This window comes from Rhopalosiphum padi, chromosome 2, assembly GCF_020882245.1.
Source record: "Rhopalosiphum padi isolate XX-2018 chromosome 2, ASM2088224v1, whole genome shotgun sequence".
NCBI lineage: Eukaryota > Metazoa > Arthropoda > Insecta > Hemiptera > Aphididae > Rhopalosiphum > Rhopalosiphum padi.
In genome coordinates, this window is record NC_083598.1 from 68547765 (window position 1) to 68559368 (window position 11604).

At 26.6% G+C, this 11604-nt stretch overlaps 1 protein-coding gene across 4 annotated transcripts in view; it reads right to left on the reverse strand.

Annotated features, from left to right (window-relative positions):
* Positions 1 to 11333, reverse strand: part of LOC132919807 (low-density lipoprotein receptor-like) — a 77889-nt gene extending 66556 nt beyond the window's left edge. For 3 of the 4 annotated variants that reach the window (XM_060981677.1, XM_060981676.1, XM_060981674.1), the window contains exon 1: positions 10832 to 11333. In XM_060981677.1, the coding sequence (XP_060837660.1) occupies positions 10832 to 10898 (67 nt within the window). In that variant the 5' untranslated portion in view covers positions 10899 to 11333. The remainder of the gene's footprint in view (positions 1 to 10831) is intronic. The other variant, XM_060981675.1, reaches the window with a different exon arrangement.
* Between the last annotated feature and the right edge of the window lie 271 nt (positions 11334 to 11604).

Genomic DNA, 11604 nt, shown 5'->3' on the forward strand with positions numbered 1-11604 from the left:
TATTAAATTGATTATTCGAGTTACTTTAATTTATTTATTTTTATTATAGTCTTATGTTACTAAAAATGAAAATTGAGGGAAATTTAGAACCTATGAAATTAAGTTTGTTTATGTCAACGTTTGGAAATTTAAAAAACGTAGCAATAACTGAACTACTAGGAGATTTGGCTAATCAATTTAGAAATGCAGATAAAACGATTAATGTAGCTCTCATGTTGGAAAAGTACTTGGAACTATATCCAGACACTACATTAGAGTGACTAATTATTATTATTAAACACAAATCATTTAAAGATAAAAATATAAAAAATAAATTAATAACTAATTGTTATATATTATACTAAAAATATTAAAATGTTAAGTTATTTATGTTTTGTATGTATATTTATCTAGTATCAAATGTATTTAAGTTTATTAAATACTATAAACATTTTTTAAATTATTATGTAGGTAAATATTATATAAAAAAATTCAAAACAATTATGCATACAATCATTAAACTATTTATATTTAAAGATTACCATTATTATCTCAATGCGTCTTTGCTAATTTAGTCATCATTAATGCAATTCTATATTTCTAACAGGAAGAATCTGTCAGTAACCATAACAATTTTTAGGTTATCACGAGATTTGATAAGATCATTGACGTAATGTTATTATAAGACATTGATATGAAATACATGTGCAAAAAATATGAATGTATTATTATGTATTCCTTGGAGTGTAAAGTGTATACATGGTTATGGTTATATATACATACTTATAGAATTATATGAATTATACAGGCTTATGCGTTGTAGAGTGAATTAGTTTGAATACCTAATACAACATTATCTAAAAATAAAACTGTAACACAATAAAAACTCTAAATGTAAAGATTAAAGCCAAAATGTAGTGCTACTTTCTTGATCATGTTCATAAGTTTTGAAGAACTTATTATATTATTATTTACATATTTGTAAATATAAAATATAAAAAAATTTATTAAGTGAGACAAAATACATTTGATTACTAAAAGTCAACTTAAATTGAAAGATATTAAATAAAACATTTTACGAGCGGTAACCTAGTATAATGACGATAACGGTGGAACGTTTAACACTATGAAATTGGTTAAGTTACATATAGTAGCTAGTTTAACTTTTGACAGAATGTAGAAAAATCCTTGCCTTCATAGAAATAACTAGACAGTATAATTTAATTAAAACCATCTCTTCCGACCATTAATCGTTTGCAAGCTGTAAGGATGGAGGCGGCTTCTTCGAGAATAAAAATATTTTGGCGGGATAAAAATTGGACAAACTATAAGTGGAGGAACGATGAATCATTTCTCGGAGAAACTTGCGAGAAACGGCAGCGACGACGAATAACTGTTCGAAATGTCAGAACGAATTAATCATCCCCTGAGACGCAATTTCATCCCCAAGACCGACCGTATTTTATAAACGTAAGTCCTATGATAACATATACAACGACAATAAACAGAGAAAAAATATTATAAGGGGGGCATTAAGCATAAGTTTCGTCCTATACACATTGTAGAGGAACTTAATTTACCCATCGAGTATTGTGTTCTTGAAATTTGATCAAATTTGATTTAGTTATTTAATATAAACTATAAAGTTAGTAGTTACAAAGTCTCTGGCATCCCACTATGTTATTACTATTAGTATATTATTTAGTCCAATGAGAAATCAAATTCAATCAGCATCGCCTATTTCAAAATGTATATTTTAAACGAAACGAAACGAAAAGAAATTTGTTTTTTAGCGGTGTATTAGTATGTGTATAATGTATATAGTTTTATAAATGTAACACTCTTTTGGTTGATGGATGGTTCATATAGTATATTTTTTTGTATATTGTATATAATGGGCGAAAACTAACATTTTTCTAACAGACATCAGATAAGAAGTAATAAGTTACTTACGTCGTATTTTGATATTATTGTATTCATTCAAAAGAGTATAACGGGAACTTCTTAAATTAACTTATTTATTTTTAACATGTTTTTCTAAATATTATTAACTAGAAGGTTCAGCAGTGGATCACACTAAAAAATAAGTTAAAAATAACCAAATATTCAAAGTCAATGTTTGTTATGTTTAATTTATTTACTACATTTTTAGTACGGATTATTGTTAAACAAATTATGTTAATAGGAAGTAATATGCTAAAATTGAAATTATAATGCTCAAAATAAAATAATTATAAAAAATATAATAATTTGGCACAAAATTGATAAATTAATTAATACATAAAAAAAAAATCCATCTAGGTAAGTATTAATATTCGGGGAAGGACTACACCATATTATATGTTATTTTAAGATGAAAATACACATGAAATTACTACAACAACTATATACTTATATAATATAAATAAATAAAATACATTTAATTTTTTTATTATTTTCAAGCTTCTAAAATTTTAATTTTACTATATAATATGTTAAATTCACCAAATGTCTAATAGAATTAATGCCTAAAGGCATCAAGTTAACGATTAAACATTTCAAAAGAAGTATTACCATAAGAATAAGAACAAGTAAACAGCTACATAATATAAGCACATAATAGTACATAATATAAAAAATAAAAGTTATGTAGGTAACTACAGTAATATAATTATTGTATCACAGATAATATACAGATGAACTGTGTAAGTAATATATGACGAGACAACTTTGGTGTACTAATATATTTATATGCCCAAATTATATAATATTATTATCATTTTTAAATAATGCCATATTTAAATAAATAAATAAAAATGCTTTTGATGATTTTTACATTTAATAGGTACATAGATATTGGCTAGTTTTTCTATCCATAGTAATTATTTATTACAGTTAAAACAAATTAATATAATGTTTTATTATATATAATTTAAACTACTAAGTTATATTATTGAAGGATAACAACTTTGGAGATACTAATGCATCTGGAGTTTTAGCTTCCGTGATTTTGTATTTAGTGAGGCAAAAAAAAAACCTTAAGAAATTTTCTGACATTCTTATAATTTTATACATTTGACTGCAAAAATTATATTTGTTGAATGAGTATACATTTTATACAGTATGCATACATAACGCATTTATTAAACATATTTTACATATTGTTTATAATTGCGTAATATAATAATATAAGTCTATTGTGAAAATTATTTTTAGAATGAATATAAACCATAAAAATTCTATTTGGGTAATTAATTTTTTATTTACCATTGTATACAAATAAGTCAACATATCAGTGAAGTCTATACTAGATATAATAAATTGAATTACCTATATATATATATATATATGATCAATAAAAATGATTTGTTCGTTTAAGTAAGTTTTCATAATAGATACTATTAATGATTCTTACCAATAGTTTGTATACCTTTATTAAACTTATACTTGCAATTGATTAAAGTATATACACATTAATAGGAAATTAACAATAGACACAGTTTGACACCATTATATAGGTAGCTTTAAAACAATCATGTAAGACACTTCCTATAGATAACAGAAACATAAATCACAATACTAACCACAAAGTCTTCAAAGTTGTTTTTAAAATATTATTACTTATTAAAAATTAAAACAAAATATTTAATATAGAATTTGGCAATGGTCTTTTAAAATATTAATTATGACCATGAATTATAAAAGGTAATTATAATATTATAATTTATAATGATGTAAACCGTGATTATATTTTGTTGATTCGATTACAATATACTAATGTTAACGTAAAATAATATAAAACATGTTAATTATACCCATATATTTATTCATGTTATGCTAGAAACAATCAATAGAAAGTTCTATTTTAATATTTTAAGTTTTCTGTTGTGACACGTATGACAAATATTTTTAGTGACCTGCGTTTTTTTTGGCACTTAAAAGAGACGCGTAATTTTTTATCAGATTTAGTGATAACGTGGTTATAAACAACACAAAAATAGACGAATAAACAACATGGAGCATAAGTATCGTATTATTAGAAAAAAAATATTAAAAAAGTCAAACCAATTTACCAATTTCTATTAATTTATGGCGTCGATTTTTTTCTAACAATCTACAAAAATGCAAATCTATTTTAAAAGGATTCTATTTAGAATGTTCTGTAACTTAAATTATTATGATTTTGCAAGTTTATAAACCATTATTTCAATTTATATTTAGATAAACATATACCATAAATCAATTATATTTAAACTTGAATCTTTGATCAATTGTAACATATTTGGAATTGTATTATCATTATTATTTTTGCGTCATTTCATCGTATATTACTAATTAATCAAGGAAATTGAAAAATTAAAATGTTATTTAAAACTCAATTCACTGCAGTATTCGATGATTAGTTTAGATATTATATTCATTGTTAGCAATGTTATCCACTTCAAAAAGGTATATAGTGTTTTTCAAGGAAGTTAATTTATTAATATTGCACCTGAAATGTTTACAAAATATTAAAGATCACCATATAGGCAGTTGTATAAAGTTTATAAAATTAATTTTATATATTAATGTATGATAAAAATAGACTAACATCATCTTAAATGATAAACTTAATACGTAAATAAAAAAAAAAAAGATTGTTTTATGTTCATGTTTATCAATTGCATTGATACCATCAAGTTGGAATGTTAAATAGACATATTTTTTTGCACAAGATGTCTGTTAAAACGGGACTATGACTGCAAATTAATTTCAATACTAGTCAATTAAACCCGTTTTATAGACGATATAATATGAATTTTACGAAAACAAAAGATCAGTACTAATAATGGATTTCATTCTACTCATTTTAAACATGTGTCCCTATAAAAATATTTTTAAAAATTTAAAGGAAAAGCAGCAGACTCAAAATAAAATCCACCAAATAAGTAATCGGATTTTCCGCGCGTGAACAAGGGAAAGTTCAACGTACACTGCGAAAGTTTTAACCGCATTAAAATGTAATTCACCAAAAGCTGTGCGTAGTCAACAGTGGTGGCAATCTTTTTCCCGTGGGCAGGAAGCAAACGACATTCGACGACACCTTCACCGATTTAATCAAAGGTTTTTCCTTCGGAATTCGATTTTATCTCGGTTGATTGTTTAGAAAAAAGCCATACCAAAAATACTAAAATTTCTAAGTCATTAAAGATTTTACTTTATGTTTAAATATATAAGGTATTGTTTTCTATCATTTATATCAAAAAGGCGGGTCGTAAAGACAGTGTTTTTCAAATATTGTATTTAGCCCAAAATAGTAATTTTTTTTATTAATATTATACATTATAGTTATTAGGTATATAATATTTGCTAAATAACAATTATAAACTATTTAATACTCACATAGTTATATATATTGTATCTATAGATAAACATTATATCTGTGTAAATAAATATAAATCTACCTACACATACATAATTATATAATACCTGTTCATGGCATAATATTATACAACCAACATAGTAAATTAATTAAAAATATTTAATACTTAATAAATCATTCCTGTTTTATATGTTAACACGTATGTTGTTATTATAATATCTAAACTAATTTTTCACAAAACGGTGAACATTTTATTATGGTTATCCCAAAAGATCATAATAAAAATTAAAATGAATATACATTATTTATCATATCATAAGATAAGATAAGTCAACGAAGGAAAATAATTATTTACTATAATATTATAGTCTTATATAGTCTTTACATATTATTACTAATATATTTTTTTTTTAATGACGTTAATATTTTTGTGCTTTTAATAAAGAACTCTTTTAAATCGGTATTAATCATTTTTTGTTTTAAACTCAAGTTTATTTAGCTACATAATATTATAACGGATTTTGACTAACTATACTCATGAACTTCATTAGTGAACGATATTAATATTTATATATAATACATATATACATAAATTATTTTTTCATTATACGAATTACGCGACGAAGTAGTCATTACAAGTATGTGATTAAACTTTAGTCCATAAAACCAACCTTAATCCATTTCTTGATTTTTTGAGTTGTAGATTTTGAAATTACTTTAATCCTATCATGTCATTGTAATAATTACAAAATAAATTATTTATTTCCGTTATTTCACATTTCCACTGTTTTTTACACTTTTAAAAAAGTTATAATTATTTTATGTATTTTTCTATGATAAATTCTCTCTCACTTGCATTTCAATCTTTTTATAGTTTTTTTATGTTGAAAAAAACAATTAGTTTTCCAAAACTTATCGATTACAATGAATTATTCATTTATAATATTTTTATTGAATGAAAACTGTTCTTAATTTATATTAAGATTACCGATTCACAATATTGAAGTATAAAATTTTCTGATCAGCAATGTTATTGAAAAAGTTACAATAATATAAAATATTGATCAATTTCTCTCAAAATAAACAAAAAAACGTTTTTATTTTATGTTAGACGCGTCATTAAAATGGTATCGGTAACTTCATAAGTATTACAGACAATAATAAATTACGTCAACAACTTTTATTTTATAATATTTTACCATCGTCAAGATTGAGATTTCGTATGATAGACACCATAATGGGTTTATTCGCAGGTGCATTTAAACATAAATATTATTCACATTCCCTTCGGGGGCACAAGTCCAAATATTATTAACGTCAAAATAGCTAGGTAACGTATTCGATTTCGCTATGTCAAAATAAAATATTTAGTTTAGTAAAATGTGTCATTAATATCAAAATGTATTACTAAAATAGTTTATAAAAATACATAGGTATCAAATGTTCACATATAATATATATTTAAGCATAATATGATATGAATTTTACACAAAGTAATCGTTTTTGTTATTCATCGGAATTCGAGTTGAAATAAAATTATCAACAATCAAACAAAAAAAAAACTGTTAAATCAAATTTCAACGATTTAAATTTTTTGTTTTAATAATAATAAAATCAAAAACAACATTAAACGTAAAATAGTTGTGTCAAAAAATAACTTCCAATTTTAAATACCTATATATATATATATTCAATTAAGTTTTGACAACTCGGGTCATTAGTTATTATTGGTTTTATATTGGTTTTGTATGTACTATGTTTGTTACTGTAGGTGGTACTGGTGGTTTTTGGAACACGTGTTTCCGTACGTATAGGACATAGCTTCGTCGCCAAGAATTCAGGTGGTATAAATAATTTGAAAATTTCAATAACACATTAAAAAAATCGAGAATATTAATTGTAAGTTATCATTATTTAGGAATATTTTAGGAATATCCGAATATTATGTACTATTGTAGTAGGTATAAAAAACAATTATTTTTAATTCTTGTTTATATTTTAAGTTTTTAATACATTTAATATATTTATTATATGTGTATTACAATACATATACATTGAATAATTTAAAAAATATATTTAAAACTATTTGCGTATACTGTTTGAAAAAATCAAATTTTTATTGACATGATGTGTACCGTTTTGATACCCAGATTGATGATTATAATAAGTATGTGTTTGGATATAATACATTAATAACAGACTTAAAATTGAAAATTGAATAAACGGAATTTGCATATAAACGGAATAGCCTAACCGGAACACAGACAAAGTGTGTTTAAAGGATATCGGAAATGTGCATCACAACGTTTAATTCATTGTACTACTCTTCTCCTCCTTTCATACTAAAAAATGACATAAAAAGTTTCTAAAATAAAAATTTCGACTGGATGGACAAAAGACGAGAAGGTTCAAGAAAGAAATTGTACATTAATTATTGATGTATTTCCCAAGCGGTTTTTTCCTCGCCACGTCGATATTGCAGGCTGAGGTAGGTATATGATGTTGAGGAAGCTGTCGAGTTAAGACGGTGATTGATGAAGTACTTACCGATGATCTGTGCCTGTGCAGGGTGCGTGTATCTTATATAGGTATATATTACGATATGAGAAGAAAACAAAATAAATAGGTATTCACATATACCTGGGTCACGGTTAATGGTAAATGTGTCAAAACTCCCTGATACTTCGGTATGTCACCCCCCTTTATAGCCGACCTCGTGACAAAACATTTCGACCATTTTGATTACAATATAAAACAGATAGATGTATTTTATATTTTATTTATACACCAAAAGATATAAGACTCGATATCGGTAAACTTTTCAAACAATATCTTACTAGGAAATTGACCACATACCGAGAAGAATATCCAGTACATATTATATTCAATGAATCGACATGTAATAGTCATATTAAAGTAATATAATATTACGGAATTCCAATATATTATGTCAAGTGAGTGGGGACGCGAGTCCCCTGTCATTTGCTAAACGCATACTGTATATTTGTCATCGGTAGTTAGAGCTCGATGAATAATTAGCTCAGTACGTATAAATGATCATCCTATGAAAATCATAATATATCATATCCTTTTGAACCGACAAACAAAATGTTCAACATGTTTGCTAAGTATGCATAGGTATTATATATGACTTAAATTATCAACCGCTGTACTCTCAAGTCTCAAAGTATTTTTTTTTCGAATTAGAACTATTAATTTGAAAGTATACATGCATCCTAATAATGAAATCTTGTACCATAATTGGTAACCAACATAAATGAGAAAAATCAAACCCTAACTATGTACAGTACATTCATAAAATTATCATATAATTTAATTATCTATATACTAGCTAGCTTGTCCTTCGATAGTGATACACTAATATTATACACTATAGGCTCCTTAATTCAACTTCAATAAATAGTAGCTACCTATATTTATATCATATAAATTAAATGTAAACTTTTGAATTTAGTAACTTCATTTTTAAGAATATTTTGATAAAATTATTTATTTAGGATTATTTAAACTTATTGTAGGTAGTTCTACTAAAGATGTTCAATTAAGTATTCAAATGTTGTAAATAATCAATAACTTATCAGATAAAAATGTAATACATTTTTTGTAATTTTTAAAATCATTATCTGTTAATTTTTTAAAATGTAAATTTACCTATAATGCGTAATGATTATAGAATAATAAGTAATAACTACTGAGTAGTAATGACATACGATATTATGATTGAACTAAGACTGAAATGGCAAGAAAAACAATGTCACTGAAAAGCCCTGAAAAGTCTAAGTATTGCAATTATTAATTTATATGGAGAATAGACTTTTTAAGGTGGTTTTTGATGAGTTAAACATTGAGATACCCAAACATTATATTATTATAAATAAATATTTTGAAATTTCACTAACTAATGAAAAATAATTCAAAATATTTGGCATTTTATATGTACTTTATTAGTCTGTTACAAATAGTTTAAAATATTTATATAGGTGCATGCTGGTGAACCGTATATGTATTATGACTAGTACCTATCCTATACTTACTAAAAAAAAAACAGTAAGAATTTAATCGGATAAGATATTTTAGAAAATTCTGTTAGAACAACGTGATATATTTCAATAGTGAATTTCACTTCAACGCATTATTATTTTTCGATAATATGTAACGAGTGCGGTGTAAGTAATTTTTTGACTCGTTTTGGCATGCCCACGCCAATTCATCACCCGCTGATGTGACTATATCTAAGACGGTAGCGGATAAAATTTGAATTCCGCATCTGTAGTCGAGAGGCGTTAATCTAACCTCTTCTCATATATAATACATAATATCGTATACATATATAATACTTGTGGTGTATATATACCTGAAGTGTATATAATATATTATAGGGAACCATCAATTTCACCCACGCCGCACACGCCAAATCCCGAGTTCCGCTGTTTTGCCCCATTAGACAGCCTTTGGGTATTTTACCTAACCTACCACCGCTCTACTGCAGCAGAATTACACCATCTAACGTTCCCTGAGTTTGCTCGAAATCTATAGATGTAGGTTAATATTTGCATGTAAATAATATGCGTAATAATAGCTAATAAGGAATAGACCATATACATTTATCAAAACTGCATACCTATTAGATAAAAAAAATGACAATAGATACTCAAGAAAACATGTTATTCTTTTTAAGTTAGGTATTTAGAAAAAAATAATTTAAATAATTACAATAATAATAATAATGATAATAATAAAGCACTCTCAAAAACCGCGGGAAAACGACAAACGCACGTGTCAATAACTATATCGTATATACATATATCGTAAAACCCAATATGGCTAAGTGCTTGGTAATGCATTTGTATTCTCACCAAAAATATTTCTAAACATTACAGTAGAATATAAACGTATTATTGTTGTAAGATGAAATAAAAACCATAAGTGTACCAATAACATTTTGTTAATGAGTAATCACATTACATGTACACTACTTGCAATGCATTTTAATGCGGCTATTAGAAAAAAAATGGTCAATGTCTCATTGACTATTTGATTAATAATTATGTTTCCGGTTTGGTTAAGAATATATTTTTTACTATATATACGATGGTCGTTGCGTTCGTTAAAGAATTATACATTGTCTGCCCCTAGTGTAAATCGTTTTTAGAGTGTTATTAAAATATTGTTTTGATTTTCCATACCTATACATAAGTAAGTACCTATGCAAACGTATTGTCAACCGTGTACACATTTTAAGCATTCGATGAAGATCAATCAAGCAATCTTATGCACTCAAATTATTATTGCTCGACAAGAATCTTTCGAACGAATTTTTGAAGACCGAATGCCACCATGCAGTGGTATAACCTAACCGAAATACTTATAATATTTGCTAGGTAAAACACGGATACAAATATTATATCATAAAATCAATTTTTATTGGCACGTATACAAGATTATAATTAGTGTACATGATATATAATTATTATAATATTAGACACTCACCTGTGGACTGGGATAACGCGCTACCAAAACACAGCAACAATATCGCGAATATGATACGAGTCCTCATTGTTATTTAAATATAATATTAATATTATTATCTACTATCGCTGTTTTCTAAACGAATCGCATACGCAGCGTAAGTGTATTATACTCAGTATGGGTGATCGAAAAAAAAAAACACTCGTTGTAACTGTTCGGTAAGATCGCGCGATCCGAACGACGTATATTAATCAGTATTAATTTCTGTGACAATTTATTTGACGATCTAAACGGACAAATTAAAAAAACAATAATAAATCTAACCGAATGAAAAAAAAAACCGAAAATACTATCGAACAGCCAGGAATAAATTATTGTTAGTCGTTACTATACGCGAGAAAAAAACGCGGAGAAAAATCGACGGTAAACGAATAAATAACACGCAGGAAGGAAGCGCGAACGAACCGACACACGACGTATCAGCGAAACGATCGACTGACGACTGGGTGGCTGGACCCTACTAGCTCGTGAACGGATTGCCGGTGACGCGGCGGCGTCGGCGGTAACCGTCGCCGCCGCCGACGCGTTGGCCGGGAGAGGGGTCCGGACCCCCGCAGCCTACCTTACACGCGCGCCAATTATTCCGTACGCAGTTCGCGTACCTGTATATATATAATATACCATGTACCTCTGACGAGTATCTATGAACAATATTTCTATAATATTTTCTTTCGCCGCGCAGCCGTCCAGACAATAATATTATCAGGCCTACGATATTATCGTCAGTCGCCGAT